At 39.3% G+C, this 19904-nt stretch overlaps 1 protein-coding gene across 8 annotated transcripts in view; it reads right to left on the bottom strand.

The window, feature by feature from the left end:
• Nucleotides 1–19904, bottom strand: part of rbfox1 (RNA binding fox-1 homolog 1) — a 248412-nt gene that overhangs the window by 108821 nt on the left and 119687 nt on the right. For 2 of the 8 annotated variants that reach the window (XM_082142965.1, XM_082142959.1), the window contains exon 1: nucleotides 11006–11510. The exons of the other annotated variants lie outside the window; for them this stretch is intronic. In XM_082142965.1, coding sequence (XP_081999091.1) covers nucleotides 11006–11104 — 99 coding nt within the window. In that variant the 5' untranslated portion in view covers nucleotides 11105–11510. Of the gene's footprint in view, nucleotides 1–11005; nucleotides 11511–19904 lie in introns of those variants that run through there. 8 annotated transcript variants of the gene reach the window in all.

The raw sequence follows: 19904 nt of genomic DNA, 5'->3' as shown, positions 1-19904 counted from the left end.
TGCAGTGTCACCTTGTATTCTCCTCCAGGGTTGTGTAATGAACTGGGTACCTTTCAATTTGTGAGTGTTAATTTAATTGAATTGGCCACACCCTACAGGAAGATGAATGAGAATGACAGGAAAAAAAAAAAGTAGGAAACGTAGTGTTCTTCCGAAGTGGAAGAACACATCTATCCACCTACTATCTATTATGACCTTATCCATCCATTCATCCTTAACAAAAGTTGTGTTTTTTGTTTGTTTGTTGTTTTTTGTAAAAAAATGACAGAAAATGACTTCATTTAACTAACTCTAATTTAACTTCCTTGCATTCAAATTTGAATTATGTATCCTATTTGCTAACTCAATTCAAATTCAGCCATTTAATTGGAATTTAAAGGCATTCTCTATTCGATTCTGAACGGCACACAACCCTGTTCCCTTCACGGTCACGGGGCCCCTGGCATCATCTGGGCCGCACCTGGCCCCTCCGTTAAGCTCGACTAGTGCGACAAGGATTCCTGCAGTGGCGTTTCTTTAGATCTCCCCGCGTTTCTCAGCACGACAGCCAGAGACGGACTCTACTGTCCTCATTTAGCTGGCCTTACACAACTACATGGAGAGAGGAAAAAAGAAGGATGAAAGGAAAGAAGGAGATGATGTCCAGAGGCGCACCCAAATAACAAAATAGTGAACACCGCAGCTGCTATTTCAGGCAGAGCGAGGGAAAGAAATACAAGGGAAGGCAAAATTATTTAAAGCCTTCCACCCCGGCTTTGTCTCAGGCAGCACCTCTGTAGCCTTTCGGCCTTTGATGAGGCTCTTGAGGCGGTTTTGACCCAGATAAAATAAAGGATTTAGTGCGTTTGGGAATCCGACATTAAAGCACCCTCTCCGTCTCCAGCAAAGCACATTTTGTAAAGAAACAAAGAGGAAAGCAGAGTGCAGAGAGATGGTGTCAGAAGTGAGGAGACAACATGTAGCCCGATGCCTCTCTTCTCACTTAATCATCAAAAGGAGTTAAAATGCCAGTAGACATAATGAGGTTGAATAGAGGGAGCGTGCACACTGATTTTTTTCCTATGCTCTTTCCTTCCCTCTCCTTTGAGTGGGTTTACTGTTGTGCAACACCAAGATGCAAAACAAAATAATTAGGTCACCACCAGATCTCCAGAAAAAGAACCTAATTGTATTTTTCTGCCTTTTAACGGGGTAGACTTAGTACTAGATTCTCTGTCATTTTAGGTGGAATTAGTCTAACAATCGTAACCCGCACCGTGCCTGGGCTGGCACTTCCTGTACTCGAGGGGGAAAAGCTTAGAGTCTTGTAATGACGGCGATTCTTCAATTATTCAGTGCGCTGTTTTTGAATATCAAAGGCCTGAAAGTTCAAAATGGAGGAGCCAATTGAGGGCCCTTGCTGGGGCCTGTGATAAGGCCTCTCTATTGTTGCGCCGCTGTCTGCAGATATTGATCTGCGTCTCTGTGGGTGGACCCTGTGGAGGATGAACCTGTCCACTGCCTAAAGCCGGGCCGCTCATCCCATACCAGACAGGGAAATGAGTTGCCATGGACACCTGGTGAAATGTCTGCCATGAACGCCATTTGATTGACGACACAACTGTCAGCACTGTTCAAATGCTTGTGATGGCTTTAAGTTGTCAGTGGCCATAGACTGTCACAGAGCAGAACCAATATATGAACTATGAAATATATTTTATCCGATAAAATGCCATTAGATATTTCATATTTACATATAAAATACATTTAAAAACATATATTTTTATATATAAATACAAAAAATATATACAATTTTAATTTTATATATACATATTTATAAAATCTAGCTTTGTAATAAAAATATAGAATAAATATTATATCAATAGCTAATGGCATAATGTTTCAGACAAAACTGTCACATAATGATGTCAAAATAATGCACCAATATCAATGACTTTGGAGTGTTTTTCCTCTCAGCACATTCATCTTGCTCTTGAATAAACAAGACGCACAGTGCATTCTGGGGCAGCTTAAACAGAATACTAATGTTTGCATATGAATATGAATTGATAGTTCTTAAACAAACACTGAAAAGACAAAAACTCTGAGGGTTCAACAAAATATAATTTAATTGAAAAGACAGACTTGCTAATAAAGCAGTGCCAAACACGACTCCTCATCAATTTGACGGACAGAAAAGGTATAATATTGTGTCTTGCAAGATTGTTTACAAACTGCTATAGTTAAATATCACACATATGAAAAATAACTAAAAATAAAAATCAACTGGCATTCTTCATATTACAGATGCCGAAAGGTGCAGTGGACTCAAAAATGGTTTTGCCCATGCTTGCCTTTCTGACTTCTCCCTCCCCTCAAGCAGGGCATTAATTAATCCAAGCTGCCATGTTACAACCTCCCCGCTCAAATTACTAATATCCACACACTATCTTTTCCACCCCATCTATTTCATATACATTAACTTCTGCACTCGTTCCCGTCACCTCAAATAAAGCACATTACGGGCTATGGATGTCTCACATGACCAGGGTTTATGAAAAAATCCAAACAAGAATAAGGCTCTCTATATTACCGAGTTGCAACAGAGACAGCGAAAGTGTAAGACAGATCATAATGCAACACATGGCGACTCAATAAAACAGTTAAAAAGAGTCAATCACTTTTTTCTTTTTTTTTTTTTTTTTTACAAATTGAAAAATGTCCCTATGTGAGTGCTTGTTTTTAATATCTATAACAGGATATAGTTAGCTGTTTTCCCAAATATCAGCACAATTGCAAATGTTAAAGCCAATTGATTTTATACAACAGTTCAATAAACAAGAAGTTAATGTTAGGTGACTTTCATTTTAGACTTGGAACCTTGCCTGTTTTTGCAACAAATTCACAGTAGAGCCATTGCACGTCTCAGAGCAACTGAATGAGTCCGCATTTTTAAGGGATAGTTTGACTGAATAATTGAATGACTCACTCATTAAGACAATAATTTGCCGCCACCTACTGGCAGTTTTAGTTTATTTTTATTTTATTTTTTTTATCATTTCATGGGGCCCTCTGTTTTGTTGGCCAACCCAGAAGTTAGCATCACTCAAGTTCACTCAACAAAATCCCAATAGGATAGAACTATTGGCTTGTATAATTGCAGAACACGATCTCTGTGAGCTACACAAGTTTATGATTCTTACATGTTTCATTCATCATGACAGTCTTCACAAATGAAAACAACTGTTATGAATTTTGAAGCCTAAATACAATTGCCCGACTTAAAAAGCTGAATGTAGACTATAAAAAAACTACACGGGCATGTGCCTTTGTCGTCATCATTACTAAGCTTCCGAAAACACTTATTAGTATTTATTTAAAATTACACATTCAAATGAACACATTTCTCCTGAAAGTTTGTTTTAGAACCGTTTGCAAGAGCACGGTTCTAAGTACATTGAGGCTTCGAATGTGAACTAGTGAGTGGATGAGTTTTCCCTTTCGGTGGGATGAAATTTAATGTCCCCGACAACCTCTGTAGTCCCTTGTTATCAACAGATTTTTCAAAACAAAAATATATATAATAATAATTCCCAAAGGGAGTATAAAATGTGAAAATATCTTAAGCTTGTGTTGACCACAGACCTTATTTCAGGCATTTAACCAAAAAAAACCATGCAAAAAACCTTTAACTTCAGAATGATGGAACTGGAAGTGCTAAAATGCAACTCGTTTCTGGGGTTTGGCCTACGAAAATACGTCATCCCTGCAGCACTCTATTACCAACAAACAAAATAGCTGCTGGGGGACATTACCAAGATGGTTGCCGTGTGAATTGACTTGCCTTAAAGGGCCACGTGCTCATACTGTACATATGACAAATCATCGGCAAGCCGTGCCCGGATATCTTCACCCATCCTTCAGTCTTTTATAACCTCCAATATATGTCAAAACGCTCAGCTTTCTGCACTGCTCAGGGTTGCTCGCGGAACAAATCAAGTCAGAAAGCACTAAAGGGACAAATAGTAGGAAATAATAAGATAAGTGGAGAAAAGGAAGAGCGAGAACGCCGGGAGAAAGATTCCACAGTAAATTTATAACAAAAGCGCAATGACAATATCGGCCACTTCTCCTCTGTGGCTGGAAATGGAGTGTGGCACTGCATTTTATGATGCGTCCTCATTAGAAATCGCAGCCTGACTAACTAATTTATCACCCCCTTGTACGTTTGTGAGATCAGCAAATTCAAGAAGCGACCGAGATCAAAACTCAGAGATCTTGCTCAGCTGGAGGCCGGTACAGCGTGTTTGAGTTTGGGCAGGCACTGCAGTGGAAAGATCGCTCTCTGTCTAATTATCTTATGAGCAGAACAGGCCGTATTCACGCCCTTAGCCAGGGAGGAGCCCGACGCAAGCCCGCGGCTCCAGTCAATCAGACGTGAGTGAGTGAGACGAGAACCCTGCGCTGACAGCGTTCCTCTGGAGACTCTCTTCGGGACACAATTAACACCAACCAGCTTCACTTTTCCAAAGGAAAGAATGATATGAATAGCGCAAAACAGTTTTCCTGATATTGTTATTTGCGCCACATTCGTGCATCTGATTAAATATTGATTAACATTAATGAGACTCAGCCTCTCCCCCTCTCCTTCCCCGCACAAAAAAAAAAAAAAAACCTGTCCCAGTTTTTCCCGCCGATCCGAATAATTGAACAACTCTTTTAGGAGCTGAATAGACACAGCTGTAGATGTGGAGGCTGGTGATGCAGGTTTTTGCCTTGCTTTTCTTTGCCTTTTTTCCTTTTCTTTTTTTCTCCACAGCTCCCTGAGGTTCACTTGATATGTTGGGGTTTGTTTCTAATGAGCTGCCTGCTGGCTGGGATGCAGTTCCATTTCAGAGCAATTACAGTGGCCGTAATAATCTACAGCAAGCCCTCAACATGCCAACTCCACCTCCTCCCCGTATCGGGCTCCGGTCTCGCTGCCTCTTCTGACTGACCATAAGCAGGGAGTGCTCACATTAAGCAAGGCCTGTCACAGCTGAGTGAAGGCCCTGCTGGACAGAGTTAACCAGCACGACAGGAGCTGACATTTGTTCATTTGGATGTGTTAAACACAGAAGCTCATAAAACATCGCTCGAGCCTGGCCGCTCAGCAGCTGGATAATTACTTTCAGGCAGCCAGAAGACAAACACGAACACGAGCGCATTATGAGGCTTCGGCTAAATCTTTTCTCCGTCTGCTTCTGTTCTCGACGCTTTCCTGCCTCGCTTTAATCAGTCTATCGCATCTTTCCGGTGCTCTCTGTCTTCAGTCTTATATGCAGGTTTAGACGTTATTGTTTGTCAGCACACGAGAATGTAGATGCCGCATCTAAACGTAGACACACCACTTTTGAGCTGACCACATATAGCAGATTGGGAGGATAATGACATCACTACATGACGAATACTGAGCTAATGAATATTAATTTGTTAAAGCTGAGATTGCAAAGTACAGAAGTCTTCCTAGACTGTCCGGTCAAGTTAAGGTATTCATATTCATGAGCCATAGAAGTTCCATGCTATCTTAGAATTAAATGTCAATTTTACGTTTGCTCAGATAGTTTTACTTTTCTTTTATTTAAATATCAAAATGATATATAGTAATAATAAAAAATTTGCTGTCAATGTAACATGTTAATTTATTGATATTAACTAAAAATCCTAACAGTTTTTTGAGTCTGCAGTCCCAGCTGCTACTACAGACATCAGCAGCCTCAAGGCACAACTGAACTACTTGACAAGGCATCGTAAAAATGAGGCACTCATGACATGAGATACTGCAACAACAAAAAAACTGTGTGAAACAGGGCCGCGAACACCATAGACATTGACAGAGATGGCACCTTATAATCAAATATGGTCAAATTGTCCCACCCCAATATTTGATATTCTTGATGCTGCTCTACTGCACTCCATTGTGCACCACTCTGTTTTATATTAGGATGACAAAAAGTCTTAAAAGTAAATGTTTTAGAATGGTCTGCTCCAGTGATTAAAACAGCACCCAAAATGTCTTAGATGGCCAATCAAATCAAAGGCGGCAAGCTTTACTGCTCACAGAAACCAAACGCAAATTTCAACGTGATTGTTTAGTTTTACACAGTGAAAGAGTGTGAGGTAAGATGTAAGTAGCTAAAAATATTTTATGACATAAATGAAAGTAATATCCAGTAATGCAAACTATTCGAGTTTTGTTAAATTCCGTTTTGAATTGAAAAAAGCCAATATAACTTATTTAATTTGTCATTGAATCTGAGCGACTTTATTTCATTATTTCTTTAATTCCTTTTTGAAAAAAAAAAAAACCATTATATATGTGACAGCATCACCACCTCTCCCATAGCAAATTTTGTTTTGTCCCACCTGATGTTCAAGACATGGTTACGACCTTGATGCAAAGGCCAAAGTTTTCCATATAATTAAACAGCTAAATACAAATAGGTCGATTGCACATTGATTGGCTATTTCTTTAGAGTAATGACATATTTTTGCATTAATGCACATTATAATTCAACAGGGATGAGGGCTGACCACAGAACAATGGCATGACAAATGCACGTATTACGGCATCCTACTGAAAACACTATCACACACGGCCTTCCAGAAATAAAACAAATCCACTGCCATTATAAAGATGCTTCAACTGAACTGTAAAATACTCACAGAGAACAGAGGGTGCCTATGCAACGCTGAGACACTAAAAAAAGGGGGGTATGGACAGGATTGGTAAATTGTGCAACAGCTGCAAAAGCAAACAGACATTATTATGAATGTGAGAGACTAATCACTCTTCTACACACAAACACACAAACAGGAACACATGTGCCCAGCAAGGCCCGGCAGATGGTCTCCGCCCCCATTTCCATACACGCGTTGCCTCTCTCTCTCTCTTTCTCTCTGTCATCCCTCAGCAATCTCCCACCTCATTCTTCCTTTCGCTCTATCTCTCTCTCCCAGAGGGCCATGCACCGGTGCACAACACGCACACATGACCTAGGACATTCACTACCCTCTTGTTTGCATTCAAGCAATAACCAACTTCCACTAAGAGTATGCAAACAGAGCAGACAAAAGGATGTGATCATTTAGAGTCATGGCCCATGACAAACGCAATAGCACTGGCCTTTACCTGCCTGTCAATGCTTACTGAAGGGTTTGAAAACTCATCAGGACTTGATGACATGACCAATCTCTCATTTCAGCGACTCGCTCAGGGCTGTGAGATGGGAATGGGATGGAATAAATGAAGCGCTAAACAAAGAGCCAAGGATAAAGATTTCAATGCCACACAACAATACAAATTAAACTTTCTGGTTGTCTTTTAAAGCATCTTGATTTAAGAGATCAGAGATTAGCCCCTGAAAACAAAGCATACAAAAAAAATTAAAAATACATCTACAGCGGAGGTGGTTTTCAAATTGAAGGTTGTTTGAACATGCATATATCGTTCTCTGCATATTTGCCCTTTCAGAAACCTTCCCCAGCATAATGACAGGACAGGTTCACTCTCAGACTTGAGCTCTTAATCATCTCCTTGTTTTTGACACTTTAAATACATTTGAAATTCAGTATCAATCACTTTAAGTGACATTCTAACCTGAAGAGAAAAAAAAAAGTGCATTTCCAACATTATAAAAAAAAATGACAATGAAATTTACCATATTTTGATCTGAATCTGAATTTAAATGAAATCTGAACACTACTCTTTTGATGAGATTGAAAATAAATAAATAAATAAATGAATAACAAATGCTGAAGCCAAAAGACCCATGAAAGAAATAAAGAAGCACTTTTTAAATTGACGCAAGCCTTGCTTTTTAATATGTAGCTGACACATAAGTACACTGACCTAAAATAAAAACAAGGATTTTAGGTTACAGTTTTTCATAAATATGAAAAAGGTTCCATAAAAGGTGTTCTGTTTGTTGAACTATAATGTATAATGAATTTAAAAGTACAAACATTCCATGTAGTCTAAGGTTATAAAAGCTGGATATTATGCATAATCATTATAATTAATTTAATTTTAAATAGTTTATATTTTAATTTAGTATATCATTTAAATGATTTATTTAAAGTGTTTAGTATAGAATCTCAACTCTCTAACAATGAATTAAATTAATATGTGTGTGTGTTTGTGATGTGATGCATGAGCCTTTTGAGAAAGAAACATTGAAAAGCAGAAGTGTCCAGGAGGCGTGATGGTATATGGGTACGCTAGGTACTTAAATAAATGAACAGCACTGAGCAGATGTAATGGGAAGGAAAGAGAGAGGAGCAGTTACGCATAGTCAGCACAGATGGGAGCAGCAGAGAGAGAGAGAGAGAGAGAGAGAGAGGAGTGAGATGGGGGCTGTAAAAGGTCTGCTGAAAGAAAGCAATAGCCATGTGACTTTGGGCCGGATTGATTTTAGCCGTGAAGACCAGGCGACCACACCTCCCACACCTCCCACACCAGGTCAGTCCAGGGTCCTGCGGCAGGAGGGAGATAGGAGCGGGTGCAGGACGCCCCCGGCTTTAAGGGTCAGGTGAGGTCTAACTGGCAGCTGCTTAAACCTGCCCCGCTACTGACACAAGCACTGTACAAAACGCCCTAGTCCTGAGGGTGAACGCAAACAAATAGCACTGGTAAAATGTGCTTGGAAAAGCACACATTTACATAGGGATAACATATGCTATATATGCACTGACTGCTGTGACTTTAAATAGAGGCAAATAATTAAACGTCTCTGTTTGACATAAATCTGTCGCTAAGAGACGCTCCTGTTTTATTGAAGTAATTAGTTTGCACAGATGAAAATAATTCTACCAATGGATGCAAACATTCCTTAAGCACTCGAACTAAGAGGCCCTGCTGATGCACAATCAAACGCGAGTTATTCCTAGACAACATTGTTCCGCATGCTAGGTACACGTGACCCACATGTAAAGAAATCAAATCGAGAGAAAAAAAAAAAGAAAGCATAGTCGTGTTGTCTGTGCCTAGTCTTGAATGAGACCCCAGCTGTAGTGAGATGCATTCAAAATGTCTTGCATCTCAGCTATAAATAGTCTCAAAGACCCAGATTCCCAGTTCACTCAACACACATGAATGTGTACGCACACACACTCAAAAACAGAAATGCTTGTGCAGGCACATAAATATTTGAGAATCAGAAAAATAAAGATCAAGTAATCAATCAACCTCTATGTCATGATGACCTTAGAACACACATCCCAGCTAAAAAGTAAAGAAAATGTAGCAAAATACAAACAAACTAAAATCCATAACAACTTTGATAATAGCAAGAAAATATTAAAATCGACAATTAATAAGAAGAAGATCGAAATTTACACTTGCAACGAGGTATCATACAGTTAAAATAGCATTTATTCTCCCATACAAATGAATGACTGACATACTCTGCCTTGATTAGAGAAATAAAGATGTCTCTTTGTTAGAAAAAAAATATATCTATCACTCAGATGTATTTGCAATTAAACTGACATGGAATGCAATTTCTATTGGATAAGACAAAGGTTAGAGGTGTCACTGAAGGTTAATGGTGGCTCTGTGCGACAGATGAAAGTTAAATGAGATCACTGATCTCAGTCACGCCGAGTTTGGAGAGAGACATGCAATGGCATATAGGATCTGATGACTGATCGATTCCATAGATTAACTTTTGATTTGATAAATCCCCTTGAATTGTCATCACTCTAGGAGCTGATTCACTGTTTGGAAAAGGCACTGATGACAATCAAGTGTATCAGATAATCAGGGGATGAAAAGATGCCCAAGGGTGTAGTCTAGCACATTAATGACTCTAAATTAAAAATCTGTTTTTAAAATGTTTGCAGCATGAACCAAGTTAATCATAAAAAAGATTTAAATATGATCTAATAAGTGTAATTATAAAAAATTAAATAAAACATCAAGAGGACTGTACATGTATAACAAAAGGCATTAAACAGACATGCACACACAATATGCTGAGCACATGAGGATATCATGTAGCAAAGTCATAAGAGTCAGCAGAATTGTTTATCACACAGTAAAACCACATGAAGTGTTTCACCTCAACCTGAGAAGTGGAAAAATCAGCTTGCTCTCTTTTAAAATACCTTAGGATGCTTGGTTATATATAGACAACGTTTAAGGCTGTTTCAAATCGGATGACATGGCAGATTATTTATTTCAATTGACTGATGATTCTCAAAAGATGCATGATCAACACAGTTACACTAATAGACAAAATCCCTCTCTTACCACACTGTCCACTTTCATATGTGTTCCACTTACACTTGGGCGCACACCCACATGCCGTTTGTGGCAAGCCTCTTTAACATTCACTCCTTATCTAGAATTTATGTTGCTAGCACTTATTTATTTATTTTTAGTAGTGATCCAGTAGTAACTGGTAACTTTTTCAGTTTCACAAGTTCCCAACTGAAAAGTCAATAGATTCTATAACAGGCTAGTCTAGTGGCTAGTATGAATTCCAGTTTTCCACTAGTCTTTTATAGTTACTAGTAGCCTACAAGCTTATGAGAAACCATCCAAATTGTTATGACTAACATTTCATAGTAAAATATCCTCAACAGTTACAGTTGCTTTTTCACTTGTCATAAGTAGGCTAATGCCTAGTCAAAATAGCTACTTTAAAGTTCAATTAAAACTCGCTAGTAACAACTGAAATATACTAGTGTCTAATAGGTAAATACCAGTGTCTGCAACATATAGGCCTACAAATAGTAATTTGGGATAGTAACTACAGCAAAGGAAGTAGGCTACTAGTGCCAGAAGTATAGTGACTATCTTAATAGTGCACTATCTAATGAATAGTTAGCCTAATACCAACAAATAGATACAAGTAACACGGAAATGCATTCGTTCAAATGAACACTTGTTAAGACAGCTTGCCACAAATATGTTCGCATATTTGCACTGTATTCCGCGGGTTCGGAGAGGAACGTCGGCGCGCGCGTGCGCGTGCTCACTCACCTGCTGTAAGTACATGAAAGTCAAGGCACAGGAGAGCTGCGGACACATGTCCACATTCGGCAGGGCGACGCACGTTCCGCCCGTCAAAGGATGCTGCATCGTGTTATCGTCCGCTCGTCCTGTCCTGTCCGCCGAGTTTCACGGGTTCGTTAAGACTGCTTTAGCAGGATCGGCTGCGGTTGTGAAGCCTTGAAGCAGCCACGGAGTGTGCGCAAACGCGGCAGAATAACCGGCTACAAGCGAATGTGAATGTGCGAGCACGAGGGTCCCGGTGGAGAGCGAAAACACAGCGCGCGTCTGTTCTTGTCCCTTAGGATTTCAGTAAAACCCTTGTAGTTCACACGAAAGTCTATTCGGCACGTTTCTCGCTTTTGTAAATGAACTTAATCACGGGCAAGAGGTACGAGAGTTGGTGACTGGACGTAGTGAAGTTGAAGCAGATCTGTTTTTCCATTCGCTGTCAGAAGAGTCCGGGCGCACAGTCTGTTTCATTGAGCAGCATCTGAATCTCCTAGGCGAAGAGATGCGGGGCGGGGGCCAATCCTAAATCACACATTCATTTTTAACGGGGGTGGGGGAATCTCTCCATTTTTTCTCTTGCGTGAAACTGAATTGTCCTTATAATTTATTATTATGGCGCCACATAAAGCGTGCGCACAGAAATGAATCTCTCATCCACGTAAACAATCTGCCATCACATTTGTGTTCCATTAAAATCATTTCATATCAGCTTGTAATGCTTTGTGCTTTAAGAAAGACCTGTCCAACCTAATACCTTTACTGAATTTATAATCACTTATAACACAATTTACCATTCCACTTTTACAAAATAAAACATTTGACTGTGATATCAATGGATGAGGGTTGGACTTAGTGCTCATTTGGTTTTCTAAGACAAAAAAAAATAAAAAATTGGATAGGCTATACCTAGAAAAAAAACAAAAAAAACAAAAAATTTATTTAGCACTTTTGGGTTCGATTAGGCAATTATTACAATACTTCTTTTTTATTATTATTTTAAAAAATAGACCCAACTGTTTATTTTTATCATTATTATTATGAGCCTCTAACAGTTGACGTGTACATTAAGGATCAAAATAAATGTATCATTCAGCATTGATTAAATTATGTATAAAATTAAACCAATTACATAAAGTGAAATTTTAAACCTGGGAAATGTGTATGTGGAGAAACCTGTACACTGTAAAAAAAAAAAATACATCCCCAAGTAAAACATTTCAAGTGACCGATAACATCTAAATTTTTCAATTAGTCTGACGTATTATTTCTCATTGAGCCAATGTTAACAGACTATTGCAACAAGAATTGCACTTGGGCCAATTGAAAAATTTAGATGTTATCGGTCACTTGAAATTTTTGATTTGGGAGGGTTAGAAATGTTTTACAGTGTAGTGGTGCTCACCTAACAGTACCAAAATATATATGTATAAAAGCACATTATACAAAAAAAGCATGACAATCTCTGTGAAACACAAACGTTTAAATATGTGCTTTAACTAAAAAAATTACCATGGTAACCATAGGTTCTGTCAAAACACTGTAAACACAGTAATCACACACACCAGTATGTGATTGTTATAAAGAAAAAAACTGAAAATTTGCTATAGACACACTGTTATCAAAAACATGTTTGATATGTAAGATTTTATGTTTCAAAATTAAAATAAATAAATAAATAAATAGATAAATAAAACATTTCACTGATATCAATGCAGAACCATCTGAACCTAAGGACCATTTGGTTTATGTTTTCCTACAAATATTGTGCTATTTTACTATGTAGTTGATCCAGAAGCCCTCTGAAACTATTGCATCAAAAAATATGCTTGCCTTTGAAAAAAAATAAAAAAATCACAAACACAATCCCACGTTATGATTGATTTTCACTGCTTGTATCCTGAAACAATGCTGATGGTGAAAACCATATTTTTGTAAACTGCAGTGATAGCTAATGATTTCTGTGCATAACATACAGCACTCACATCCTGCAAATGAGCTCTACCAAATGACTGAAAGGCCTGTTAAAATCTAATGAAATGAGAAAAAATGCATTTGGATGAGCCATATCTTTGAACACTAGTGAAAAGGAAAGAGGACAAAAAGGGTTCAGCAAACAGACAGCGACATATAAGGGCAACACAAGAGAGTATCTGCTTATCTAAATCATAAAAGAACATTTGTGTGCACTAGGCCAAATGTTAGGCACTAAATAATTAATTAAACCACACACAAATGTTTGAATTTATTGTTCAACACGTTCCTTTTAACATCACTTTTGCCTTATCTCCCTATCAACAGCAAGGTCTTTATTGTAAATTCATTAACAGCTGTTAAATGTTAAATACAACTGATATTCAACCGACAGGCCGACCAAGGTCTAAGCAGAAAGTGCAAAGATATACAGTAGGGGGAAAAGAAGTTGAATTATTCATGTTCTTTCTCTTTAATCTTTTCCCCTCCCTCTTTGCACCACGTTTCAACCTAAGGTGACTCGCAAATCCATAGCAAGATTTCATATCCTTGTTACTTTAAGCAGAGTCATAAAAATCAATGTTTTTCTATGTTGCACGAGGGGCCGTAATTAAAACGGGCTTCTGAGGAGCCGGCAGACATGTATTATGGAGAGGGCAGCAGACTGCTTTGCTCCATTTTACTCTTTCTCTTCTCCACCCCACTCATAGCCTGAAGGCAAGACTATTTCTTCCCCCTCCCCACCCATAGACGTCTTCTCAGCCTTTCCTCCTGCATTCCCCCGGTTTTTTTTTTTTTTTCTCCTTGCTTTTTCCTCGCTTGATGCTACAGAGTACAAAATAATAACTGGACCGTCAACCAGTGCATCTTCCAAAAAAAAGAGAAAGAAATAAAGAAAAGAGCATTCGGCCAGCGTTTCATCGCAGATAGTAGTGTTTATTTTGCTGCATGTCACTGTGCCTTTGACATGTGATGAGGCATGGCTGCCCTTTGCAGTGCGTCTGTTGTCTTCGCCTTTACTGAATAAATAAGCAGGGACTGCATATTGAGAGAGAGAAACCTCGCTTATCTCTTTGTTTGTCAGTGATGGCTCTCTCTCAGATTTCTTGTGTACATTGTGTTATTGGTCTGTCTGTGATGGGCAGAAAGAGGAGGAGGAGGAGAGAGGATGGAGGGAAGCAACAAGGTTTCTAAAGCTTGTGTGCTTTTTCCTTTTGCACTGTGAGAACACCTAATGTCAAATTCATCCAAAGAATTAGGAATAGCACGATTCTATTAATAATGAAATGAGTGAAAGCTCTGATGTTTGCCATGCTGAAAAACTGGTTAAGATTTCCGGATAATGATTTACTACATATTTCTACATCAGATATTGGCATTTAAAAATAAAATGGATTTACGATGTCTGCAATGAAATTGAAAAAATGAAAATTCTATCATTTTTTACTTGTCTTGTTCCTGTATGGATTTTTTAAACTGCCAAGTAACACAAAACAAGGTATTTTGAATAATGTATATTGCCTATACAATAAATGTCAGTGGGGTCCAAAATGACATTGGAGCTGATTTAATTTTATTGCATAAAAAAAAGAATGAAACTTTTTTTTCAAAATATCTTCTTTTGTGATCAACAGAACAAAGTCATACAGGTTTGGAATGACATAAGGGTTAAAAAATGATGACCAAATGTTAATTTTCTGGGTGAACTATCCCTTTAAGAAATATTTCGAGAGTGAAACCAGCTGAAATAAATTTAAGGCGGGACTTCACAATATCCATTGGGATTTGTTGAAAGTGAAAGGAAAGTGAGGGATTTATTGGCGAATATTATTTTCCCCACCTCACAGCCTTGGTTACATCAGCAGAGGCGACGAAAAGTTAATACATTTTTGATGAAAGTTATGAGGGTTTTTTTCTTCTTCTTTTTTTTCTTTTCTTTAGATTAACGCGCACAATAAGACCAGGAACAATTCTGAAAAGTAAGTAAATAGTTTTGGATACAAAGTACATTTTGGACCAAAAAATATTTGGCACTGTTCTACTTCTAGATGGACCCAAACGTACAATATTACCGCTGTTAAACGTTTCTCACAATCTGTGCTTTTATATAACAGCACAACAACAATTGAAACCACCCCAGAATAAGGAAGAAAACATTTAAGGTGAGAAGAAAAATTTAATAATTCCTTGGGCTGGAAAACAGTTCACGGTTATTTCAAGCTTTTACGGTTTAGATAGATTTTCACTGACATTTTATAGCTTCAGTAACTGACAGATGAAGTGAGCTCGATGTAATAACTGTTATTGTGTGCCATGGTACACATCAACACTAATGAGAAGGACCTGCTGCATATGCACCTGAAGAAAAAAAAAAAACATGTCAGTGGCTAATCCTTAATACTTATTTTGCTTTGCCATTTGCTCATTTGCAATACACGCTCTGCGTCTGTTGTGGCGTTATCAGTTAGATATGACATACACGAATACAAATCCCTCCCTTGAATTGTGTTTCTAAAAGCAGACTGCTTTCCACCACACCACAACAAATTGACTCTGCTGTTAAATGGGAACATGGTTGGTTGTTTCCATTATGTTTTTTTTTTAAATTATTAATGCACGGCAAGCTCTCAAACGCACATCATCAGGAAAACAAAGTCAAAGATGGAGATGTGTTTTGCTAAACAAGCCAGCACGTACTTGTGACGTTTTCGATCAAAACGACAACTAATATCACCTTGTTGTCACCACTTAGAGGACAAAACACGAAAGAGATGACAAAAGGAAATCCATATACATATGACAAACAACACATCCTTCAGATGTATGCGACAAACCACGGCCGCTTCGGAGGTGCAACGCAACTTTTGGCGCGTTTAGATCCCTCCGAGTGTCTAAGTAAATGAGCTGTGGCAGTGCTTGCCACATTGTCATTTAGGATCAGGTTGGGTGTATTTCAGTAGCAGGGTGCTGAGCTACAGGCCCGGGCTCCATTTCAGGCTGTGCACCCGATGTGAGCATCACCATCGCTGACAGACTAATAAGGAAGGACTGGCTGCCTCCACCCCGTGTCAGGAAGTTGACAGGACTGCAGCAGGTGCTGAACGTGTAGGGAAGATTGATGAAGTCACATGGAGGTGGATTGCAGGGAGCCGGTTTGGTCATTGTTAGTGTTATTTTTCATTACGGTCCCGGCTTGCTTAATGTAAATCCTAAGTCAGGATGATGGCTAACATCCTCAGCCACAGTGTGATGGGTTTTGTGCAGAAAAATCAGCCATTATCTAGCCGGGCTGCCGGGCCGATGAGCCTGGCGTTCAGGCTGTGATGGCTGAGACTCATTGTAAATAGTATTGTTTGTTTCTCCCGGTTGGTGGAGAATGCAGGCAACTTCTCCAATCATTTCCAATAGGAAAATAAAATAAAAAACCACCATAACCGAATAGGAGTGATATATTTTCTCTACTCTGGGCTGGAAATAGAAGGGCACAAACTCTGCACGGTCACGGTCTGCATAGGAATTCAAACCGTCGCCTGATATGTGACACTTTTCCAAACGCCACAGACGGCCGCATCAGTGACGATCAGCGCCGGGAGGCTAATCAGAGATTCCTTGCCGCTCTTTTACTTTGGACATCGCACAATTTGGAAAAGTCAGTTTACATGACAGTAATTACGGAAACAGATGGGGCTCCGGCAAAAATACGGCGGCGCGGAGACAATGGGCCCAATGCATGGGGGACTTTCGGGGGCAATGAGGAGTGCAGGCAGATTGCATGGCAGCTGAGACTGCCTTTCATTAGCACTTGAGTGTGCGTCTGGAAGCAACAGAAATGCGAGTCGTTTGTTACCCCGCTGCTGTCTGTGCTAGGGGCCTGCAAATTGATTACTGGGTGGGACGAGGCAAGCGATCCTTAGCACCTCCACACAGCTGGTTACCTAGAGCAGAAGCTGCAGAGATGCTAGCTGTCCACCCCCAGCTTTGGCTTGACAGCAGCTGCTGATCTGTGCTCATTTCAATGCATTAAGACTTTGCTGTCTTTTTAATTGGCAACAAAAACAATCCCATCTCACCGTTAATCACCTCTGTGGAAACGTGCGGGAAAAAAAAGAAGAATCAGTGCCTTTTCTTCTTTGTCTATTTTCTCCTTTTTTTCTCCTCCAGTGTTCCTATATATAAAAACCATGGAAACAGAATATCCTTTAAATAGAAGACAAATGCTCAGAAAAGATGGAGGCCAGCGGTAGAGTGCTAATTAGATGTTTGTGGGTGCTAAAATCATAACAAGTAATGCTGAAGTGTTTTTCTACCAATTAGTTCTTCAGTTCATAATCGAAACCCCAAAGGTCCAGAGCAGATATATATATGGGCTATAAAAAAAGCAACGCACTAAAATGATGTTTGTACAAACGGGGACAGGAGAAGGGTTGCGGACAGGGCCGGGGCGAGGGCAGGCACTCTTTACGCCCAGACGGCGATTCGGAGCGACATCTTAGAGAGCTGGGGCAAACGCTGTGGATGACTTCCCCGTGCTTTCACCAGGCACTGCCATTAGAGTGCTTTAGCTTCCATTAACGTGTCACTTTCCTTTGCTGCAGAGCCCGTGAGGAGGGGGCGATTCGTTCTGACAGGACCAGGGGCTGTCACATGGAGTAACGGTTCAGCACCGACCAACAGGAAAAGCCTCAGAGCTGACGGATCCACGATCCATCAGAGCTGACGTGCAGGCCTCCTCCACCACAGATCCGACTGAGGCGCGAGGACAGGAGTCCATTAATTAACCGCTTAATATGTGGAGCTCTGAAATTCCCGCGCTACTGAGCATGCCGCTGTCTTGATTCGAATGAATTAGAAAAGAAAAAAAAAGTCAAAGATACACCGGTAAAGAAAGATTCACACCAATAATGAAAAACAGTGAGATAAATTAAGTACAAGGGTCCCAGTCTAATTATGTTCTACATTCACGTCGGCATTCTATAATTATTAATGGATAGATTCTGCAGTTATAATAAGAACAGTTTCAAATATAATCTTAGAATGAACTAAATGTTTTAGACGAAGAAATACTCCAGTCGTAGTCAATAATGTCAGGGACTGATTCATTTGAGCTGCGCGAGTTAAAGCTGAACAATGAACAATGAATGAATACTGGTAAATGGAAGTGCATTATTATTGGATTAATTAAGTCACCGAAGCACATCTAATACATACCAGATTAATCAGATATATGCACAATATAAACATAATCTTACAACTTGCATCTGCATAAAATGCCGCGAATGCAGTTACTTGCTACAGTACATCAATATGTATGTCACTTTGTGAATTTCTACTTTCTGTAACGACACACTAAAGCATGGACAATGAATAACTACAACATAAACATTCACAATGTTATAATTGTGTACTCAATATATATAACTTTAATAGCTCAAATTTGTCAATTACAATTAGACATAATTCTTAGTAAAACTGACTAAAATCAGTGAATATAAAATGATAAAATATTAATAAAAAAGACTAAAAATCTATATACTGTAACACTGTAACCCCTTCAGAAAAAGAGGCACATTTTAAGTGATTCAGTGTCAACGACGTCTCCATTTACAGTATAATACAACAGCGGGTCCAAATACATCAATATTGAGAAAGTCTTGTGAAGGGATGCTGCATTGTAGTCATTAGCATATCATTAATTAGCTTCCCACTTCCTTATGAAGACTGCAAAAGAGCAAAGGCCCTCCGGAGGGACTTGCCTTCATTTAAGTGGCAGCGTGAGGTAGGGAACAATCGGAGGAGTACTCGTCTCCCGAGACCACTCCCTGTAATCATCAGCTGCTGCTCTGAGACACGCCCTGCTCATTCATATCACAACCAAGCCGCCGCGGCACCTGTAATTCAAACGCCAGCTAACCCAGCAGCTGGCAAATTATATCAAAATGTCTGATGTTTGTGCTCAACTCCTGAGCCAGTCAGTCTTGCTAAAAGGAGGACAGATGGTACCGTTTCTTCGGTTATACTTTTAGCATGTACAGGCAAACAAACCGGCTTCGCCATCATGATGTTTTATGAGATTTGACAGAACTAAATCTTGATGCAAACCATTACGGACATCACACTCCAACTGAAGCAAACTCCAAATAAACTTCTGCAAGATTGTGCCTTACACTGAACATACTGTATTAGCAACGTTATAAAGGCATTGTTTACCTAAACAAATTCATATTTTGCCATCATTTACTCTTCTTTACGTACAGTAGTTCTAAACCTGTATCACAAAAGCAACACAAAAGAAGTTGATTTTCATCACGTCCTCCATTTCCAATCACCACATTCTCCTGTAATATCATCAATTACCTCACTACTTAAAATAACCGTCATTCGTACTATATTTTCCAGCATAATCGTCCGACTCCTGCTGCTCATTAAAGGCCTTTCCATTTGTTTGCTCACCGCAAAGGTCCTTAAATCTGCACAACATCCAAAAAGAGGCCAATTCCACTTTTCCCTGCAGTGTTAATTGAGGGAGCACACTGTCTCCTGATTAATTATGTCAATGTATAAGAAACATCCTCTTTTCCAGCGCTGCATAAAAAGAACTTTAGGTCTGAGCTTCCTCAAATTAATGCACAATGAGCTTAACAGCCCGTAGATTGCATCTGCACATCATGTCAGTGTCTTATTATGACAGGCCTTGACCGGAGATTTCAGTCCTCTGTCGCCCCGGGGCAAATGGGATCAAGCTCTTCCTGGACAGAGATAAATTCACTTCTTGAGTGCAAGTTTTCTTGAGGGATGCAATTCTCGTGTTAATGTGATGTAACAAGATGTTGTGTGTTACAAATAATGCAAGGTGTTAATAAGTGAATTGCGAAATGTAGTTTCGAAAGAAGCGAAGAGACCGACAGAA

This window comes from Leuciscus leuciscus (genome assembly GCF_965113295.1).
Source record: "Leuciscus leuciscus genome assembly, chromosome: 1".
Taxonomy (NCBI): Eukaryota; Metazoa; Chordata; class Actinopteri; order Cypriniformes; family Leuciscidae; genus Leuciscus; species Leuciscus leuciscus.
This window is presented reverse-complemented; position numbering and strand designations above follow the sequence as displayed.